At 49.4% G+C, this 23,080-nt stretch overlaps 1 protein-coding gene across 6 annotated transcripts in view; it reads right to left on the reverse strand.

Annotated features, from left to right (window-relative positions):
- The window catches only part of cntln (centlein, centrosomal protein), a 104,543-nt gene that overhangs the window by 7,894 nt on the left and 73,569 nt on the right, over nucleotides 1-23,080 (reverse strand). For all 6 annotated transcript variants that reach the window (XM_076973813.1, XM_076973812.1, XM_076973810.1 and 3 more), the window contains 11 exons: nucleotides 20,101-20,672; nucleotides 18,309-18,384; nucleotides 17,392-17,476; nucleotides 16,865-17,073; nucleotides 8,431-8,622; nucleotides 8,102-8,199; nucleotides 5,206-5,332; nucleotides 4,633-4,770; nucleotides 3,970-4,155; nucleotides 2,107-2,298; nucleotides 361-429 (listed from right to left, as the gene is read on the reverse strand). In XM_076973813.1, coding sequence (XP_076829928.1) covers nucleotides 361-429; nucleotides 2,107-2,298; nucleotides 3,970-4,155; nucleotides 4,633-4,770; nucleotides 5,206-5,332; nucleotides 8,102-8,199; nucleotides 8,431-8,622; nucleotides 16,865-17,073; nucleotides 17,392-17,476; nucleotides 18,309-18,384; nucleotides 20,101-20,672 — 1,944 coding nt within the window. The remainder of the gene's footprint in view (nucleotides 1-360; nucleotides 430-2,106; nucleotides 2,299-3,969; nucleotides 4,156-4,632; nucleotides 4,771-5,205; nucleotides 5,333-8,101; nucleotides 8,200-8,430; nucleotides 8,623-16,864; nucleotides 17,074-17,391; nucleotides 17,477-18,308; nucleotides 18,385-20,100; nucleotides 20,673-23,080) is intronic.

The following is a 23,080-nucleotide window of genomic DNA, read 5'->3' on the forward strand; positions in this document are numbered from 1 at the left end:
TCTGATGGTGTGGGCCTGATGGTGTGGGTCTGATGGTGTGGGCCTGACGGTGTGGGCCTGACGGTGCGGGCCTGATGGTGTGGGTCTGACGGTGTGGGCCTGACGGTGTGGGTCTGATGGTGCAGGTCCAGGTTCTCCAGTCAGGGGTGAGGACAAAGAGCCACCAGGTGTGTTCATCATTTAATTAACTACAGGCCATAACAGAACCCAGGAACGGATGGGATTCCAGTTTCAGACTTGAATACCAAGGCCAAGGCTGTGTTCTTAGGACAGCAACACATTTAAGATTTAAAATTATTAAATCTGTTAAGTGTGTTATCTGGAGTGTGTGTGTGTAGTGGCTGAAGGTGAACGCCACACCTGCTGCTGTAGGAGCTGTGTGACTTGATCCATCCAGTCTTGATCTGCCCCTTCACCACACACTTCCTCCTGCAGCACACACACACACACACACACACACACACACACACACACACACACACACACACACACACACACACACACACACCCCTTATAAAGGATGTAGAGTAACAGAGGTGTGTGGAGCATGTGTGATGACATGTGCAGTAGGGGTCTATGTGTAAAGTGTGTGAGGATGTGGATATTAAGCCGATTAATTGATGTCAGTGCATATGAATGACTGATGAGGTCAGGAGGGTCGAGAGTACAGGGTGTACATGTGTACAAGTATGAACATAGAGTTACTACCACGACTAACAGCTACACTACTACTTTCACCACCACCAGTACTACTACTACCACCACCACTCCCACCAGTACTACTACTCCAACCACCACTACTACTACCACTACTCCCACCAGTACTACTACTCCTACCACCACTACTACTACTACTCCAACCACCACTACTACCACCACCACTCCCACCAGTACTACTACTCCAACCACCACCACTACCACTACTACTACCACTACTCCCACCAGTACTACTACTCCAACCACCACCACTACCACTACTACTACCACTACTCCCACCAGTACTACTACTCCTACCACCACTACTACTCCTCCAACCACCACCACTACCACTACTACTACTACCACTCCCACCACCACTACCACTACTACCACCACCACTACCACTACTACTACTACCACTCCCACCAGTACTACTACTCCTACCACCACTACTACCACCACCACTCCCACCAGTACTACTACTCCTCCAACCACCACTACTACCACCACCACCAGTACTACTACTCCTCCAACCACCACTACTACCACCACCACCACCAGTACTACTACTCCAACCACCACTACTACCACCACTACTCCCACCAGTACTACTACTCCTACCACCACTACTACTCCTCCAACCACCACCACTACCACTACTACTACTACCACTCCCACCACCACCACCACTACTACCACCACCACTACCACTACTACTACTACCACTCCCTCCAGTACTACTACTCCTACCACCACTACTACCACCACCACTCCCACCAGTACTACTACTCCTCCAACCACCACTACTACCACCACCACCAGTACTACTACTCCAACCACCACTATTACCACCACCACTCCCACCAGTACTACTACTCCAACCACCACCACTACCACTACTACCACTAGTACTACTACTCCAACCACCACCACTACCACTACTACCACCACTACTCCCACCAGTACTACTACTCCTACCACCACTACTACTACTCCTACCACCACTACTACTACTCCAACCACCACTACTACCACCACTACTACTATCACCACCACCACCACTACTACTACTCCAACCACCACTACTACTATCACCACCACCACCACTACTACTACCACCAGTACCACTACTACTACTATCACCACCACTAATACTACTACTATCACCACCACTAATACTACTACTACCACCACTACTACTACTACTACCACCAGTACCACTACTACAACCACCACTACTACTACTACCATCACCACCAGTAATACTACTACCACCACCACTACTACTACTACCACCACCAGTACTACTACTACCAGCAGTACTGCTACTACTACTACAACCACCACTAGCCTACCACCACCACCACCACTACTCCTACCACCACTACTACTACTATTACTACCAACCTCGTCTGTGTCGAGCATGTTGGCAAGGTCAACTTCAGTCAGGTTGAGAATAGACGCGGCGATGGAGGTAGCCTTCCTCATAGACCTCTTGGACACGGTGCTCATGGTCCTGTCCTTCTTCTTCTCCTTCTTCCTCCTCTTCACCTGCTCCCTGGTCTCCTGCACATCCCGGGCCACCTCCACAGCCAGCGCCTGCAGGGGTGAGAGCAGCAGGATGGGAGAGAGCTGGGTCTTCTCCGCCCGCCTCAAGCGCCCAGCGCCTCCTTGCACTCGGGCTGCCACGGCTGCCACCTGGGGCTTTGCGGAGCGGAACACGGCTGAGAGAGAAGGTCTGTGCGAGAGCCCCAGCGTGCCAGAGCACCCCCCCTCCCCAAGGCTTGCACGTGGATCTGGAGCAGAATTACACATCAGGGAGACGGGCATGAGCTGCTGTAAAATGCTAGTTTTTATTTATTTATCTGCCTTTCACAGTGTCTTCCATCACGGCACCGAGAGGCTAAATAATTGAGAGTAGCATGGAGCAGAAGGGTGTTAATATGCGTCCCTCTTTTCAGCTGATCTGAGGTCTGCTTTATGCTTTGTTTAATAACAGACTGGATCAGGGTTTGTGCATGGGGACACTGATCTCAGATCAGAGCATAAAGGCAGTGCTGGGAGTAGCAGAAGTGGAAGGTTACGGAGGAGATCACTAAACGCTAGCGGCCGTAAAATAGCGAGACAAAGCTTAAAGCTGCCACTGTACATGAGAAAGTCAATAAAGAAAACTCCTCTTTGCTTCATTTTGAGCTTATTGATCGCTGCAATAATCTCCTGTATCATTCCCCCTTAAGCCTTTTGAAAAGCTGACCTTGGAATGGACAGGCTCCGGAGAGAATGCAGGAAAGTGTGTGTGTGTGTGTGTGTAGATACATAAACATAAATAATCATATGAGACTAATGATAGACCTTAACAATAAGATACTATATAAAACACCCCCACACACATTCATTATATGCATATAAACACGTACGATGCTGGGTCTATAACAACACAGTAGTGAATTCTGACCTGGTCCCTGCACTGTTGTTCTGTCTCGTGTGTTTCATGCTGTGTCTGCCATAAATAGTTAAAATTGATGTAGATTAGGCTTCAGAGGAGAGTGAATTACACAAGGACTGCAGTGCATTGGGACTGCCACCCCCCCACACCTTCTGACAGACGGACAGACACACACACACACACACACACACACACACACACACACTTCAGAGCACAACACGCACAAAAGGACCACAATGACTAATGTAGAAAATAATGGACTTAATACTAAGTTAATACAGTTTTTCACCTGAATACAGTGTCAAATACAAAGTATAGCCCTGCTAGTTTGTTTTGCTAGCTGTACAGGTACAGTACTGCGTGTGTTATCTGTACAGGTACAGTACTGCGTGTGTTAGCTGTACAGGTACAGTACTGCGTGTGTTAGCTGTACAGGTACAGTACTGCGTGTGTTAGCTGTACAGGTATAGCACTGCTAGTGTGTTAGCTGTACAGGTATAGCACTGCTAGTGTGTTAGCTGTACAGGTATAGCACTGCTAGTGTGTTAGCTGTACAGGTATAGCACTGCTAGTGTGTTAGCTGTACAGGTACAGTACTGCGTGTGTTAGCTGTACAGGTATAGCACTGCTAGTGTGTTAGCTGTACAGGTACAGTACTGCGTGTGTTATCTGTACAGGTACAGTACTGCGTGTGTTAGCTGTACAGGCACAGTACTGCGTGTGTTAGCTGTACAGGTACAGTACTGCGTGTGTTAGCTGTACAGGTACAGTACTGCGTGTGTTAGCTGTACATGCAGAGCACTGGTGCATCTGCTGTGCGTTACCTGTGTGAGGGAGCGAAGCTGCTGTTCTTGGGCCTGTACCAAGCTGAGTTTGTTCTGTAGTGCCTGCAGGGCGTCTGAGCTCTGCTGGGTCAGAACCTGCACCTGTGCACACGCTGCCTGTTCCTCCTCCACCCGCGACCTCTCACACTCACCCAGTCGTGCCTGCAGGGCTCCCAGTTTCTCATCCTCACACACACACACACACACACACACGTACATGTAAGTGCTCACACATGTAAACACAAAAATACTCAACCTTTCTAACAGTATTTACATAATGAACAGCTTTTTCACTGTGAAATTTGTTAATCTTGAGTTAATTACAACATACAACAATCTAACAAAAATAACAATAAGACAAATTTGCAAAGACTGTCTTAAGATACATATATTGAATCTAAAGATGCATATTTTGTATCTAAAGGTAGATACAGGGTGATATGTATGCCAAGTAATATTTTATGTGTAAACGGGTTCCAATATTTACCAAACATAGTACCCCACATTCTGCACAGTGAGTGGTGTAAATGAAGGCTTCCACTAAATGAAATAATCCATGTTAATAACTAATGTTGAAATGTGTTGAGAGTATAAAGGTGCATGTGAATACACATGAGCCCTCTCTGTACTGTTGTCTATTGGGCATACATGACCAGGTCTTACTTTTTTCTGCAGGTCCTCTTGGAGTTTCTTGCAGGTTGATTCATGCTGATTCTTCTCCTCTGTTGCTACACTCAGCCTCCTTTTCAGAGAGTCAATAAAGGCCTTTCGATTAGCAGCCTCCTCCGCCAAACTCTTCACCTAACACCGATCAGGAAGTCAACAGTAGAGGCAGAAAGAAGCACAGACCCACTGTAAAGACTGCCAGGTCACCACAGTTCCTATCAGTTCTGTCCTTTAATCACTCGGCTGTTTTTAATTACACTTTGTAAAGAAAGTAAATAACTAAATAAATAATCTGTTAATTTTACTCATTCTTCTTTTGAAGTGGTTTGAACCCTAGGTTCACCTTCAAAATAAAAGTACTTCAGCGATAACAGAGAAGATCTTTTTTTACTCTACAGAAGGTAAATGTTTAAGACTTCAAGTTGTAACTTATGTAACTTATGCAGACTTTTGGGACAGCGTGAGGCCTGAAGTTGTAGAGCACTGGACTTTAGGATAGTGAGCTTTAAGCTTAATGAAGGGCAGAGTGTAAGGTCAGCGTGGGGTCGTCCTCTAGAAGAGGGAGCAGACCTTCTTCTCGAGGTCATCGGTGAGAGAACGATGGCTGTGCTCAGAGTCCTGCAGGACCTTCAGACGATTACGCAGGTCCACCACCAGCTGCCTCTTCATCACTACGTCCCTCTCAGTGTGACTGACCCTGAGCACACACACAAACGGACCAGGAAATAGTGTGTGGGTGTGTTTGAAGTGGTGGATCACGTTGAGCATGTGTGGGTGTTTTTGTGGAGGTGGGTCAATGCATGTATGTGTGTGTGTGTGTGTTTTGAGGTCATGGGTGAAGATGAACATTTGTAAGAGCACTTTTTAAGGAGGTGGGTTGTGTTGAGTGAATGTGTGTGTGTGTGTGTTTGTGTGTGTGTGTGTGTGTGTGCGTGTGTGTGTGGATGGTCTTTGTATACCATACAGGTCTGCTGTAATGAGGAGTAAGTGCCTTCTTTAAGTAAATGTCCTGGCCTCCCATGGAGACAGCCAAGAGCAAACTGGCTGAATAAATGCGAGTCTTCTTATTGGAGTGACATTAACTGAAATGAGAGCTCGTGTCCCGAGGACCCGCAGCAGCTCACACACAGCAGCAGTAATGAGCACGGCCATATTGACCCTGGTGCAACACACAGCTCCTACTGTTGACTTAGTGCCACGCACCTCCCGGCTCCTCACTCTCACTTCACCTCTCCCCCCTTCCCTGTGTCCATCCCTCTCTCCTCACTCTCACTTCACCTCTCCCCCCTTCCCTGTGTTCATCCCTCTCTCCCCACTCTCACTTCACCTCTCCCCCCTTCCCTGTGTTCATCCCTCTCTCCTCACTCTCACTTCACCTCTCCCCCCTTCCCTGTGTTCATCCCTCTCTCCCCACTCTCACTTCACCTCTCCCCCCTTCCCTGTGTTCATCCCTCTCTCCCCACTCTCACTTCACCTCTCCCCCCTTCCCTGTGTTCATCCCTCTCTCCTCACTCTCACTTCACCTCTCCCCCCTTCCCTGTGTCCATCCCTCTCTCCTCACTCTCACTTCACCTCTCCCCCCTTCCCTGTGTCCATCCCTCTCTCCCCACTCTCACTTCACCTCTCCCCCCTTCCCTGTGTCCATCCCTCTCTCCCCACTCTCACTTCACCTCTCCCCCCTTCCCTGTGTTCATCCCTCTCTCCCCACTCTCACTTCACCTCTCCCCCCTTCCCTGTGTTCATCCCTCTCTCCTCACTCTCACTTCACCTCTCCCCCCTTCCCTGTGTCCATCCCTCTCTCCCCACTCTCACTTCACCTCTCCCCCCTTCCCTGTGTCCATCCCTCTCTCCTCACTCTCACTTCACCTCTCTCCCCTTCCCTGTGTTCATCCCTCTCTCCTCACTCTCACTTCACCTCTCCCCCCTTCCCTGTGTTCATCCCTCTCTCCTCACTCTCACTTCACCTCTCCCCCCTTCCCTGTGTCCATCCCTCTCTCCTCACTCTCACTTCACCTCTCCCCCCTTCCCTGTGTTCATCCCTCTCTCCCCACTCTCACTTCACCTCTCCCCCCTTCCCTGTGTCCACCCCTCTCTCCTCACTCTCACTTCACCTCTCCCCCCTTCCCTGTGTCCATCCCTCTCTCCTCACTCTCACTTCACCTCTCCCCCCTTCCCTGTGTTCATCCCTCTCTCCCCACTCTCTCAGGAGAGCTAATGACTATTAGCGTTATAACATTTGTTTTAGAGGAACTCTCAATTTGAAAAAGAAAAAAAAGAGCAGATAAAACAGAATGAGTAGTATGCTCAGTGTGATCTGAGGGTGGATGAGGGAGCTTTGGGATATACTCTGTGTGTGTGTGTGTGTGTGTGTGTGTGTGTGTGTGTGTGTGTGTGTGTGTGTGTGTGTGTGTGTGTGTGTGTGTATTGGGTACCTGCCTGCCCTTCATCAGCACGATGCTTTGCACGTGTGTCTGTGTTGTGCGTTTTGCGTGTTAATGATGCTGTAAGTGTTTGTGTAGCTTGTGCATCTTTGCCATGCAGTGCAAAAACAAAAGTGGATTAAAGATGCATAAAGCAGAAAGGCACCAGACTACACATGAAAGCCGGGCAGCTATAAATAAGGCACAGGCCTCAGTTCCCTGTATCGACTGACGACGTGGCAGCGTGCTTTGAAATTCACTCCAGGTCTGTTCATTTCACTTTCCCAGGCACACCACAAGCCCCAATGGCAGAAAGCAGATGCATTTTTTACAGTGTCTAGACACGTTTCTCTCTCAGACCAGGAAACAGACATGCTTCACTATGACGGGTGTAGGGGGGAGAGGGCACCTCAACACACACACACAATTATTATTTTGTATCTGAAGTGAATATTAAAGGAGGGGACAGGGGTGGCCTGGATCAGCAGTACTGTACAGCAGTCTGAACACTACACTGAACATGTAGCGCTCTGGTTGGTTTGAACCCAAATAAAGAGAGAAAGAGCAAGATGACACACACACACACACACACACTGTGGAACACACTTCTGTACACACTCCATAGACCATGTACCCCCAAACACACATCATTCACATCCCACACACTCAGATCATTTTACCCTGGACCACACCACTCACTCCTGTACACGCTTCATATACCACTCGCCTGTGCACACATAGGGGCAAATAATATCACCTTAGTGGTGCAGTAACTACTGATACATTACTGATACATACTGATACATTAGATACATGAAGCTAAACATCACCTTCAAAATAAACAAGACTTGAACAAGACGTGTGTGTGTGTATGCTGCTTCACAGATCAGACACAAGGAAAAAAAAGACGTGCTTGTCCTCAGTCAGGGAGAGAGAGAGAGAGAGAGAGGGAGAGAGAGAGAGGGAGAGGGAGAGAGAGAGAGAGAGGGAGGGAGAGAGGGAGAGGGAGAGAGAGGGAGAGAGCGAGAGAGAGAGGAAGGCTCTACTTGTCCTGCAGTTCTTTGAGGCGATGGTCCCTGTTGTGCAGCTCAGCCCGCAGGTCCTTGATCACAGCACTCTGCCTGCTCCCCTCCACACTGGCACTCTAGAAAGGGTTGAGACAGACAGGGAGAGACAGACAGACAGGGAGAGACAGACAGACAGGGAGAGACAGACAGGGAGGGGGTTCACTCAAACGGTACCAAGACCTGACCAAAGCCCTCCTTGCTGTGCTTTGTCTGTGATAGTATGGGTGTTCACCCACACACTCCTGCAGGCACACACCCACCTACATGCACACCCACCCACCAAACACCCACCCACACCTTCACCTTACCTTCAGCCTGCTGGTGAGCTGTTTGATGTCTTCCTCCAGTATTTTGAGGCTGGGGTGGTTGGAGTCAGGGGCAGGAGGGGTTGCAGGGGGGTGGTGTTCCTGGGTGGGGGGGCGTGGCTTCCTCCACTGCTCCAACTCCACCTCTAACAGAGTTACCTGCTGCTGTAACTTCACCAACTCACAGGCCTGCTTCTGCTCACACACACACACACACACACACACACACACACACACACACACACACACACACACACACACACACACACACACACACACACACGTATATGGACATGTGTACAGAAAAGCAGCTTCATAAAGGACACAGGGTTTATTTGTTGCGGTCAGACACTTGAACCACCTGCAGTATATCAGCAGTCGGATGTGGGACTTTTTAAGGGAATAAACCAGTGTGTAGAACATCTGTGGGCAACATCAACACAATGGACTCTCCTATTACACCATCACAACACTCGTCCAGGACAGAAGGGGGAAAATTATCACCTCCACATCTCACACACACACACACACACACACACACACATACACACACATAGGCAGTGATCCTGTGCTTGTATGTGGATGCTATCTGGTTGCGACTGACACCTTTTAATGGACAGTTTTGTGTTAGGTTTCTGCTGTGATGGGCAGGGCAGGGGTGTCTCGGTGACACTGATGGTGTTTCCTGTAAAGAGCAGGCTGGATTTCACACGCCATTTCCCAGAGTTCAGACCATGTGACCAGTGACAGACAACACAACTGCAGTCAGGGCCATTAAAACCACACTCTACCTCTCCTCCCACACACACACACACACACACACACACACACACACACACACACACACACACACACACACACACACACACACACACAGAGTGTAATGGTACATGCATTCAACCTAAATAAACGTGAGCTCCAACCCCATCACAGCAGCAGTACTAGCAAACAGAGTATTTTCTTATACCCATTCTGACACATGCTGTTATATAACAGACACAACAGCACGCAACAGACACGTACACAAGACACGCACACAACAGACATACAACACATGCACACAACAGACACGCACGCAACAGACACGCACGCAACAGACACACAACACATGCACGCAACAGACACGCACGCAACAGACACGCACGCAACAGACACGCACACAACAGACACGCACGCAACAGACACGCAAGCAAACAGACATGTGCCGTCATTGCACAAAACTGATGGACCCTTGCATAATTCCTGTAGCTACAGGCTTTCACCATGGCTGACACCATTGGTGGCCTTTGAATATGGATTTTTACAGTTTCTTTACCTACAGTATTTTGGAAGATGGCAGACCAGGCAGAGGACATTAAGGAGGTCTCTTTCCATTATATCGTACTGTACACCATACTGTATCTTCACCATGTATTTCTGCACCCTGGTACAGTGCAGTTCACTAGCAGTAATGTAGGAGGTACAACTGTGACCTGTTGAAGCTTCTCTGATGAACACTCCCACAAAACACGTGCAGGGTGATGAAGAGACCCAGCCAAGGCCTTGGAAGGAATAACTGTACATAAAGAAAACCTTAGCACTAATTTACCAGTATCAGCATGACACATGCAAGTTCCCTTGTCATTTCCCTTCTCTCTCTCTCTCTCTCTCTCTCTCTCTCTCTCTCTCTCTCTCTCTCTCTCTCTCTCACACACACACACACACACACACACACACACACACACACACACACAACCCATTAGAACTAACCTCCTCAGCCACTCCAAGGCACATGCGCACACACCAACAAAAACTCTTAACCAGCACATCCTGGGTGCAGTCCCAGCCATCAGAGTGGTGATGTCAGCAGCGTGGGTGGGTGGAGCAGAGATGGTGCACATCTTCACGTGCTACAGAGGTGGGTGGAGCAGAGATGGTGCACATCTTCACATGCTACAGAGGTGGGTGGAGCAGAGATGGTGCACATCTTCACATGCTACAGAGGTGGATGGAGCAGAGATGGTGCACATCTTCACATGCTACAGAGGTGGGTGGAGCAGAGATGGTGCGTATGTTGGCGTGCAGCGGAGTGGGCGCAGGTGTGAGACCGTCTCTCCTCACCCAGCAGGGCTCATCCCTCCCTAATCCACGTCCTTCTCAAACGCAGAACATGGCATATAACCCGGTTTACAGCTGCAGATTACTACACACACATTACACACCTGCCTGTTCACACCGCAGAAAGAGGCAGGGCTTTGGGTCAGGTGCCAAAAATCCAAAATAATCCCAGTACTCTGTGTGTGTGTGTGTGTGTGTGGTCACAGTAACTGGGGTGAACATGAGTGTGACAAAAGGTATTTATGTGCCGTAGTAAGTCTATTAAATAAGAGGACGTGCGTGTGTGTGAGAGGAGGTTTTTGAGGTAGCTACATCTACACGACTGTGCGTGTGTGTGTGTGTGTGAGAGGAGGTTTTTGAGGTAGCTACATCTACACTACTGTGTGTGTGTGAGAGGAGAGGAGGTTTTTGAGGTAGCTACATCTACACGACTGTGTGTGTGAGAGGAGGTTTTTGAGGTAGCCACATCTACACGACTGTGCGTGTGTGTGTGTGTGAGAGGAGGTTTTTGAGGTAGCTACATCTACACTACTGTGTGTGTGTGAGAGAGGAGAGGAGGTTTTTGAGGTAGCCACATCTACACGACTGTGTGTGTGTGTGTGAGAGGAGGTTTTTGAGGTAGCTACATCTACACGACTGTGCGTGTGTGTGTGTGAGAGGAGGTTTTTGAGGTAGCTACATCTACACGACTGTGCGTGTGTGTGTGTGAGAGGAGGTTTTTGAGGTAGCTACATCTACACTACTGTGTGTGTGTGTGTGTGTGTGAGAGAGAGGAGGTTTTTGAGGTAGCTACATCTACATGACTGCGTGTGTGTGAGAGAGGAGGTTTTTGAGGTAGCTACATCTACACTACTGTGTGTGTGTGTGTGTGTGTGTGTGTGAGAGGAGGTTTTTGAGGTAGCTACATCTACACTACTGTGTGTGTGAGAGTAGGTTTTTGAGGTAGCTACATCTACACGACTGTGCGTGTGTGTGTGTGTGAGAGGAGGTTTTTGAGGTAGCTACATCTACACTACTGTGTGTGTGTGTGTGTGTGAGAGAGAGGAGGTTTTTGAGGTAGCTACATCTACATGACTGCGTGTGTGTGAGAGAGGAGGTTTTTGAGGTAGCTACATCTACACTACTGTGTGTGTGTGTGTGTGTGTGTGTGAGAGGAGGTTTTTGAGGTAGCTACATCTACACTACTGTGTGTGTGTGTGTGAGAGTAGGTTTTTGAGGTAGCTACATCTACACTACTGTGTGTGTGTGTGTGTGTGTGTGTGTGTATGAGAGGAGGTTTTTGAGGTAGCTACATCTACACTACTGTGTGTGTGTGTGTGTGTGTGTGTGTGAGGAGGTTTTTGAGGTAGCTACATCTACACTACTGTGCATGTGTGTATGTGAGAGGAGGTTTTTGAGGTAGCTACATCTACACTACTGTGCGTGTGTGTGTGTGAGAGGAGGTTTTTGAGGTAGCTACATCTACACTACTGTGTGTGTGTGTGTGTGAGGAGGTTTTTGAGGTAGCTACATCTACACTACTGTGTGTGTGTGAGAGAGGAGGTTTTTGAGGTAGCTACATCTACACTACTGTGCGTGTGTGTGTGAGAGGAGGTTTTTGAGGTAGCTACATCTACACTACTGTGTGTGTGTGTGTGAGGTTTTTGAGGTAGCTACGTCTACACTACTGTGTGTGTGTGTGTGTGTGAGAGGAGGTTTTTGAGGTAGCTACATCTACACTACTGTGTCTGTGTGTGTGAGGAGGTTTTTGAGGTAGCTACATCTACACTACTGTGTGTGTGAGAGAGGAGGTTTTTGAGGTAGCTACATCTACACTACTGTGCGTGTGTGAAGAGGTTTTTGAAGTAGCTACATCTACACTACTGTGTGTGTGTGTGTGTGTGTGAGAGGAGGTTTTTGAGGTAGCTAAATCTACACTACTGTGTGTGTGAGGAGGTTTTTGAGGTAGCTACATCTACACTACTGTGTGTGTGTGAGGAGGTTTTTGAGGTAGCTACATCTACACTACTGTGTGTGTGTGTGTGTGTGTGTGAGGAGGTTTTTGAGGTAGCTACATCTACATGACTGTGTGTGTGTGTGAGAGGAGGTTTTTGAGGTAGCTACATCTACACTACTGTGTGTGTGTGAGAGAGAGGAGGTTTTTGAGGTAGCTACATCTACACTACTGTGCATGTGTGAGAGAGGAGAGGAGGTTTTTGAGGTAGCCACATCTACACGACTGTGTGTGTGTGTGTGAGAGGAGGTTTTTGAGGTAGCTACATCTACACGACTGTGCGTGTGTGTGTGTGAGAGGAGGTTTTTGAGGTAGCTACATCTACACGACTGTGCGTGTGTGTGTGTGAGAGGAGGTTTTTGAGGTAGCTACATCTACACTACTGTGTGTGTGTGTGTGTGTGTGTGAGAGAGAGGAGGTTTTTGAGGTAGCTACATCTACATGACTGCGTGTGTGTGAGAGGAGGTTTTTGAGGTAGCTACATCTACACTACTGTGTGTGTGTGTGTGTGTGTGTGTGTGTGTGAGAGGAGGTTTTTGAGGTAGCTACATCTACACTACTGTGTGTGTGTGTGTGAGAGTAGGTTTTTGAGGTAGCTACATCTACACGACTGTGCGTGTGTGTGTGTGTGAGAGGAGGTTTTTGAGGTAGCTACATCTACACTACTGTGTGTGTGTGTGTGTGTGAGAGAGAGGAGGTTTTTGAGGTAGCTACATCTACATGACTGCGTGTGTGTGAGAGAGGAGGTTTTTGAGGTAGCTACATCTACACTACTGTGTGTGTGTGTGTGTGTGTGTGAGAGGAGGTTTTTGAGGTAGCTACATCTACACTACTGTGTGTGTGTGTGTGAGAGTAGGTTTTTGAGGTAGCTACATCTACACTACTGTGTGTGTGTGTGTGTGTGTGTGTGTGTGTGTGTGTGTGTGTATGAGAGGAGGTTTTTGAGGTAGCTACATCTACACTACTGTGTGTGTGTGTGTGTGTGTGTATGAGAGGAGGTTTTTGAGGTAGCTACATCTACACTACTGTGTGTGTGTGTGTGTGTGTGTGTGTGTGTGTGAGGAGGTTTTTGAGGTAGCTACATCTACACTACTGTGCATGTGTGTATGTGAGAGGAGGTTTTTGAGGTAGCTACATCTACACTACTGTGCGTGTGTGTGTGTGAGGAGGTTTTTGAGGTAGCTACATCTACACTACTGTGTGTGTGTGTGTGTGAGGAGGTTTTTGAGGTAGCTACATCTACACTACTGTGTGTGTGTGAGAGAGGAGGTTTTTGAGGTAGCTACATCTACACTACTGTGCGTGTGTGTGTGAGAGGAGGTTTTTGAGGTAGCTACATCTACACTACTGTGTGTGTGTGTGTGAGGTTTTTGAGGTAGCTACGTCTACACTACTGTGTGTGTGTGTGTGTGTGAGAGGAGGTTTTTGAGGTAGCTACATCTACACTACTGTGTCTGTGTGTGTGAGGAGGTTTTTGAGGTAGCTACATCTACACTACTGTGTGTGTGAGAGAGGAGGTTTTTGAGGTAGCTACATCTACACTACTGTGCGTGTGTGAAGAGGTTTTTGAAGTAGCTACATCTACACTACTGTGTGTGTGTGTGTGTGTGTGTGAGAGGAGGTTTTTGAGGTAGCTAAATCTACACTACTGTGTGTGTGAGGAGGTTTTTGAGGTAGCTACATCTACACTACTGTGTGTGTGTGTGAGGAGGTTTTTGAGGTAGCTACATCTACACTACTGTGTGTGTGTGTGTGTGTGTGTGAGGAGGTTTTTGAGGTAGCTACATCTACATGACTGTGTGTGTGTGTGAGAGGAGGTTTTTGAGGTAGCTACATCTACACTACTGTGTGTGTGTGTGTGTGAGAGAGAGGAGGTTTTTGAGGTAGCTACATCTACACTACTGTGCATGTGTGTGTGTGAGAGGAGGTTTTTGAGGTAGCTACATCTACACTACTGTGCGTGTGTGTGTGTGAGAGGAGGTTTTTGAGGTAGCTAAATCTACACTACTGTGCGTGTGTGTGTGTGAGAGGAGGTTTTTGAGGTAGCTACATCTACACTACTGTGTGTGTGTGTGTGTGTGTGTGTGTGTGTGAGGAGGTTTTTGAGGTAGCTACATCTACACTACTGTGTGTGTGTGAGAGAGGAGGTTTTTGAGGTAGCTACATCTACACTACTGTGCGTGTGTGTGTGTGTGTGAGAGGCGGTTTTTGAGGTAGCTACATCTATACTACTGTGTGTGTGTGTGTGAGGAGGTTTTTGAGGTAGCTACATCTACACTACTGTGTGTGTGTGTGTGAGAGGAGGTTTTTGAGGTAGCTACATCTACACTACTGTGTCTGTGTGTGAGGAGGTTTTTGAGGTAGCTACATCTACACTACTGTGTGTGTGAGAGAGGAGGTTTTTGAGGTAGCTACATCTACACTACTGTGCGTGTGTGAGGAGGTTTTTGAGGTAGCTACATCTACACTACTGTGTGTGTGTGTGTGTGAGAGGAGGTTTTTGAGGTAGCTAAATCTACACTACTGTGTGTGTGTGAGGAGGTTTTTGAGGTAGCTACATCTACACTACTGTGTGTGTGAGGAGGTTTTTGAGGTAGCTACATCTACACTACTGTGTGTGTGTGTGTGTGTGTGAGGAGGTTTTTGAGGTAGCTACATCTACACGACTGTGTGTGTGTGTGAGGAGGTTTTTGAGGTAGCTACATCTACACTACTGTGCGTGTGTGAGAGGAGAGGAGGTTTTTGAGGTAGCTACATCTACACTACTGTGTGTGTGTGAGAGGAGGTTTTTGAGGTAGCTACATCTACACTACTGTGTGTGTGAGAGAGGAGGTTTTTGAGGTAGCTACATCTACACTACTGTGTGTGTGTGAGAGAGGAGGTTTTTGAGGTAGCTACATCTACACTACTGTGCGTGTGTGTGAGACGCTAGGTTGAAAAGTGAAAGCTTTCCTAAAGAAGGTTGAAAGTATTGAAGGTGTTGCTTTCCTGAAGAACATCACACACAAACACGTTCACACATACACGCACATGCATGCACTGGATTGAGTGTGTGCATGAAATGAGGCAAAATGCTCAGACACTCAAGAGGATCCCTGGTCTGACGTTCACATCTCCACCAGCTACAAGGAGTACACGGAGGACCAGACATCTACAACAGAGCACAACTCTGTTCGTGGTTCTTCTGTAGTTACACGCGAGTGTTAAATCTACGTGTATTAAACCAGGTTATCACTTCAATGCATGTGTGCATGGTTTGTATCCCTCTCTCACACACACAATCAATCAATCAATCAATCAATCAAATTCTGGTCCCCTCCTCTGTCCAATCAGAGGACATCATTGGAACTGGAGTTCCTGTGCCTGACCAATTAGAGAAGAGCATTGCATCAGGGGGCAGCAGGGCACAGGACCTACTGCCCTCCCACAAGAACATTAATACTTCAGGAGTACAACAGACAAACACCTACACAACCATACACCCCCCCCCCCCCCCCAAAAAAAAAAAAAAACCCACACACACAGATACACACGCATACATGCACACACTACTGTGCAGCTCAGTCAGCCATTATTACTGCAGCCTGCAGGAGGACACAAACAGAGAGAGAGAGAGAGAGAGAGAGCGCATGTGTGTGTGTGTCCAGCAGTTGTTTGGTGTTTGGGGCAGTCTTTTTGACCTCCTGTATGAAGGAGTCTCTTAATCAGGTCCCAGGTGAGCGGGGGGTACCTGCCCATGCTCCAACCTGTTCCAGCTCCACCTGATCCATGGGCAAAACAACACCTGTGTCCGCACCTCAGCCCTGCTGGGTCTACACACACCACCAACAGCCTGTGTGTGCGTGCGTGAGTGTGTGAATGCATCTCTGTAACCAAGGATATGTCTTTGGGTACATGTATGCTCATCATACTCATACATGGTGGGGGAATGAATACTGGAGTGAGAATGGATGGAAAAAAGCCCATGGATGGAATATTTTGGAAAGTGGGGTAGGAAAAGTGTTATAAAACTGGAAGTTTGAGAGACGGAGAGCAGAAGAGGGTTATGGACGTGCTGGTCCACGAGGCCGACCCCTCTGTGAGGGCAGGTCATGGCAACAGTGGCAGCTCTTATTAAACATGATGAAGGCAAAGACCTACAGCCCAGCCCAGAGCTGACCATAGCAGAGAGGGGAGGAGAGGAGAAAGGGAGAGAGAGAGAGAGAGAGAGAGAGAGAGAGAGAGAGAGAGAGGGAGAGGGAGAGGGAGAGGAGAGAGAGAGAGAGAGAGAGAGAGAGAGAGAGAGAGAGAGAGAGAGAGAGAGAGAGAGAGAGGTGTGAGGCTCCTGTCCTTGCACTCTCGGTGTACCTGCGAAAGCTGTTTGCTGGCCTGCAGTTTGTGCATGAGGCTCTCCAGCTCTGTCTGAGCCTGGCAGTGTCGCTCACTCTGTTCCTGCGCCGCCCTGCTGGCCGACTGCAGCACCGCCACCTGCTGCTGCAGGCACAGGAGCCTCTGGCGAAGCCTGGCACAAGAATGCTGGCTCTTCATCCTCCTCCTCTTCCTCAGACCCTGTCTCACTGCAGACAGACGCAGGGGCAGCATATCAGGACACATCATTAAGTGCTCCAGCAGTCCTGTATGTCCACTGTATGTCTGACTTCAACCGTCATTCACACCGTAAAACAGCCCTGACCAAGTGACTGGACACCGAGTGGACATGACAGTTTTCCTACCGTCTGCCCTTATTACAGATAACAAAGCAGGACTCCAACAAGCAACAACAAGAAGCCAGGTGTAAAAAAATCAGGAGCTCGGTGTTTAGGACCCCCTCTCTGTCAAACCCTTCTGCAGTCAGTGGGCTGTGATCAGTCCTCCTGCGCTGGGGGAGACGCTACCTGGGCCTGGAGGGGCGGAGCTCAGGGGCGGAGCAGCGACGGATGCTCGCGCGTCCCGGGGAGTGATCAGCGCGTGTCGGCAGCCCTGCGGGGAGACGGAACCGAAACACGACACGTTAATCTGGGGGAACAGTTTAGCGTAACGCAACGTGGCACTTTCTGACAGTGTGACACGGGAGAGCGTTTGTAGTCACATCAAAGTAGTGGCGGGTTTTGGCCCGGCTTGTTTCGAGTGCTGGTTAAAAGGTTTTGATCACTCTCTCCCTCTCCTCTGGTTTGATCACGGGATCATCCGGAAGCTCTTTAGTGTGACATGAGCAGAGAGCCCCTGGGCTGTCAGGGGGAGGTGAACTGGTAGTGATGACGAACACACAGAGGAGACACGAGGATCTGAGAAAGGAGCAGACAGCTGAGGGGGGGAGAGAGAGAGAGAGAGAGAGAGAGAGAGAGAGAAGGAGACAGAGAGAAGGAGACAGAGAGAAAAGAGATGTAGAAGAAAGTGGGAAAGGAAGAGAAGAAGTGAAAGAGGAAGAGATAGATAACCAGGCTTCTGCCTTTCTCTGAGGGGGGAGAAAGAGAGAGAGAGAAAGATATTGAACCTGTGAAGGGGAGAAAGAGAGAGAGAGAGAGAGAGAGAGAGAGAGAGAGAGAGAGAGAGAGAGAGAGAGAGAACCACTGAAGGGAGAGTGCTCTTGGTCCTGAGAGGACAATGAGGACTGCACCAACACCAGGGCACACTGGTGCAACACAAGCAACACTCTTCAAACACCACAAAACACCACACAGCCTCCCCACAAAAGGGCCTCCAGAAACCACAGGCAACTCACTGTTCTAGACAACCAAATGCAACAAAGCCAAACTCAAATACATATGTACATTAAAGCTTTAATTCCAAAAGTGTTGAGTAAGTGACCAACCTTCAGTTTAAATGAGTTGTGTCGATTCTGGGCGGGAGGCCAACTCTCCAGACTATCCGAGAAGTCCTCACTTTCACTGCAAACAAGCATCACACGTTACCATCATATACAAAAACAAGCATCACATGTTACCATCACACATACAAAAACAAGCATCACACGTTACCATCACATATACAAAAACAACCATCACATGTTACCATCACATATACAAAAACAAGCATCAGACGTTACCATCACATATACAAAAACAAGCATCACACGTTACCATCATATACAAAAACAAGCATCAGACGTTACCATCACACATACAAAAACAACCATCACACGTTACCATCACATACAAAAACAAGCATCAGACGTTACCATCACATATACAAAAACAAGCATCACACATACAAAAACAACCATCAGACGTTACCATCACATATACAAAAACAAGCATCAGACGTTACCATCACATATACAAAAACAAGCATCAGACGTTACCATCACATATACAACAACAAGCATCACACGTTACCATCACATATACAAAAACAACCATAAACTATCAGACGTTATCAGCACATATCTGATATTTGTACCCTGCATACAAGTAGCTACTAGCATGTGCACATTGCTGGTAAATATTGTTAGTTGTTAGACTCATGAAACATACGTACGAACACACATATTAATTAGTACGCATGTAATATGACACTGTATGCATGCTATATCAGTTAGTCTGCTGTCTAGGTCAATATGCACATGATATCAGTTAGTCTGCATGTAATATGAGTTAGCAGGCCTACTTGTATGTTAAGTGTGTGTGTGTGTGTGTGTGTGTGTGTGTGTGTGTGTGTGTGTGTGTGTGTGTGTGTGTGTGTGTGTGTGTGTGTGTGTGTATTCTGTTTAGCATGCATGTGCAGTGGTGGGAGCAGGAGTCAGGCACACTTCACTAGCTTGTAATTGTGTGTGCGTTTCAGAGATAGAGCCTTCGAACGCAGGGCACACAGGGCCAGACAGCGTGTGTGGGTGTGTGTGTGTGTGATCAGAACTGTACTGTAAACCCTCACACCATCGATTCACTGTAAACCTCAGCAGAGTTGTTTTTTCATAAAACACACCAGATAATTGCAGTGGATACTTTGTAATTTGGAGGATGTAAAACAGCTTGTACACATCTGTTCATAAACCAGGGAGGGTCATTCACAATGTATGTGCCTGATGGAAAGCGGTGTGTGTGTGTGTGTGTGTGTAGGCCGCTCATGGTGTAGACATGTCATAAGCTAAATGAACAGGTCGTTCAGGGTTTGTCCAGGATCCCGTCAGGGGGAGGGCGTGGGGTGGTGATATGCAAGAGAGGGGCAAATTAAATCAAGCAGGCAAAATGTCTGCGTTTGGGGGGTGTGTGACTGCAGGGGCTGGACGGGTCGCAACCACGACAACGGCAGCGGTGGCTTCCAGGCGGTTCCTGGCATTGACTCACACACACGGATAATTCCGCATGCAAATTTCAGTCAATAAGCTACAAGCAAGACGTCCCAAGATATTTGGAAGGGATCTGACAGGTTCTCCCCTCTCACTCTGCCTTCTACCTCCTCCACTGAATACCAATGAGAGCCGAACTGGGACTCAATCAGTCGCTTCCTTATGGCTCTTTGCATATGCACGCTGTCCCTGTGGCCAGGAAAATAATGAGAGATAGAGAGATCGATGGAGAGGGAGGGAAGGAGGGAGGGAGGGAAGTAGATGGAAAAAATGACAGTGGTGGGGGGAGGCCGTGGGGGAAATGTGGGGGAGGACGCACCTGTCTGGACTGACATCCTCCCACTCGTCCTTGGTTGGGCTATGCGTCCTGCGTTGCTCCGAGCGTGTGTGTGTCGGGCGTTGCTCCGAGCGCGTGTGTGTCGGGCGTTGGTCCGAGCGCGTGTGTGTCGGGCGTCGCTCCGAGCGCGTGTGTGTTTGGATGGGTCTGGTTGCTGGTAGCCTGGCTCTGCTAGAAGCCAGTGGTGTCTTCCCCCAGCGGCGGGACAGGGCTCTGTGGAAGTCTCTCTCCGCACGCAGCACCCCCAGCTCCTGTCTGAGCCTCAGCAGGGTCCGTCTGGACTGGGTCTGTGCTCCCAGAGCCACCCCTGCCTCTCTTCTGGAGCTCTGCACCTGGGCCTCCAGAGCCTGGGCCTCGCCTAGAAGCCGCTCCCTCTCAGCAGTGGCCCGGGCCTGGGCCGCCTCCTCACGGGCCTTGGCTCGCTTAAGGGCGGACTGGAGGTCATCGCGATCCTGAGACAGGAGACTGTTGGCTTCCTGCAGAGCCTGGTTGGCCTCGCGAAGCTTAGCCGTCTCTCTCTCAAGACAAACCATCCTCCTTTCCAGTACCTCAATCTGCAAACACACACACACACACACACACACACACACACACACATACACACACGGTTCATATTGCTCACATCACCTTCCATATTCACAAGATTCCACCTCTGAACACATTTGTTCAAGCATGAAAAAGCTTAAGTCATTTATTACCAAACAGACCCTTTATTCTATAGCTGCTATTATGAGAGGCAGTCAAAAGGAAGTAAGTCGATTTCACTGGGATGGCTGGGTCAGGGACAAGGACTCAGAATCGCTCTTCTGAACTCAAGTGTGCGGAAGACGTTTAAGTGTGAGTAGCAGACACACTCCCCGCTGCTCCCCTGACATCAGCTCCAGCAGGGATGACACGCCTAGAATGGCACTTCTGCATGTGAAACGCCATTTCAGGTCCCCAAAGGCCCTAGTGAAGTGTTTCCTGTGGATGTGTTTGGTGTCTGAACAAGGATGAGGCTGCTGGCTGGTCAGGGCAATGCTGGTGGTACAGGGAGAGGACGTGGTAGAGGGAGGGGGTGTGTTACAGGGAGGGGGTGTGTTACAGGGAGGGGTGTGGTACAGGGAGGGGTGTGGTACAGGGAGGGGGTGTGGTACAGGGAGGGGGTGTGTTACAGGGAGGGGGTGTGTTACAGGGAGGGGTGTGGTACAGGGAGGGGTGTGGTACAGGGAGGGGGTGTGTTACAGGGAGGGGGTGTGTTACAGGGAGGGGTGTGGTACAGGGAGGGGTGTGGTACAGGGAGGGGTGTGGTACAGGGAGGGGGTGTGGTACAGGGAGGGGGTGTGGTACAGGGAGGGGGTGTGGTACAGGGAGGGGTGTGGTACAGGGAGGGGGTGTGTTACAGGGAGGGGGTGTGTTACAGGGAGGGGGTGTGTTACAGGGAGGGGTGTGTTACAGGGAGGGGGTGTGTTACAGGGAGGGGGTGTGTTACAGGGAGGGGGTGTGTTACAGGGAGGGGGTGTGTTACAGGGAGAGTGTGGTATAGGGAGGGGGTGTGGTATAGGGAGAGTGTGGTATAGGGAGGGGGTGTGGTATAGGGAGAGTGTGGTATAGGGAGGGGGTGTGGTATAGGGAGAGGTGTGGTATAGGGAGGGGGTGTGGCATAGGGAGGGGGTGTGGCATAGGGAGGGGGTGTGGCATAGGGAGGGGTTTGGTACAGGGAGGGGGTGTGGTACAGGGAGAGGGTGTGGTACAGGGAGGGGGTGTGGTACAGGGAGAGGGTGTGGTACAGGGAGAGGGTGTGGTACAGGGAGGGGGTGTGGTATAGGGAGGGGGTGTGGTATAGGGAGGGAGTGTGGTATAGGGAGGGGGTGTGGTATAGGGAGGGGGTGTGGTATAGGGAGAGGTGTGGTATAGGGAGAGGTGTGGTATAGGGAGGGGGTGTGGCATAGGGAGGGGGTGTGGCATAGGGAGGGGGTGTGTTACAGGGAGGGGGTGTGTTACAGGGAGAGGGTGTGGTACTGGGAGAGGGTGTGGTACAGGGAGGGGGTGTGGTACAGGGAGGGGGTGTGTTACAGGGAGGGGTGTGGTACAGGGAGAGGGTGTGGTATAGGGAGGGGGTGTGGTATAGGGAGAGTGTGGTATAGGGAGGGGTGTGGTACAGGGAGAGTGTGGTATAGGGAGGGGGTGTGGTACAGGGAGAGGGTGTGGTACAGGGAGGGGGTGTGGTATAGGGAGAGTGTGTGGTATAGGGAGGAGGTGTGGTACAGGGAGAGTGTGGCATAGGGAGGGGGTGTGGTACAGGGAGGGGGTGTGGAACAGGGAGGGGGTGGTACAGGGAGGGGGTGTGGAACAGGGAGGGGGTGTGGTACAGGGAGAGGGTGTGGTACAGGGAGAGTGTGGTATAGGGAGGGGGTGTGGTATAGAGAGGTGTGGTACAGGGAGGGGGTGTGGTACAGGGAGAGGGTGTGGTACAGGGAGGGGGTGTGGTATAGGGAGGGGGTGTGGCACATGGGGAGGGGGTGCTACTTAGTTGCCCTCACTTGTTATGCAGTCTAAATGGCGTCTTGGGTGTTTATTTAAGGGAGAGACGCAGATCACTTCTTGGGTCAGAGGGACCTGTGTGTGTATGCATGCTCTGTGTGTGTGTAAGCATGCTCTGTGTGTGTTTGTGTGTGTGCAAGCATGCTCTGTGTGTGTCTGTGGGTGTGTAAGCATGCTCTGTGTGTGTCTGTGGGTGTATGGCTCCAGGCAAATCACCTCCTTTTACTCAGCTTTCACGGAGTCTGCAGCATGCAGCCTTTGAAACAGCATCAGGCCATGAACGTCTGGCTGGCCATGCAGGCAAGTGTACACACACACACACACACACACACACACACACACACACACACACACACACACACACACACAGAGAGAGAGAGAGAGAGAGAGAGAGAGAGAGAGAGAGAGAGAGAGAGAGAGAGAGAGAGAGAGAGAGAGA

The sequence above is a fragment of the Brachyhypopomus gauderio genome, chromosome 15 (genome assembly GCF_052324685.1).
Source record: "Brachyhypopomus gauderio isolate BG-103 chromosome 15, BGAUD_0.2, whole genome shotgun sequence".
Lineage (NCBI taxonomy): Eukaryota > Metazoa > Chordata > Actinopteri > Gymnotiformes > Hypopomidae > Brachyhypopomus > Brachyhypopomus gauderio.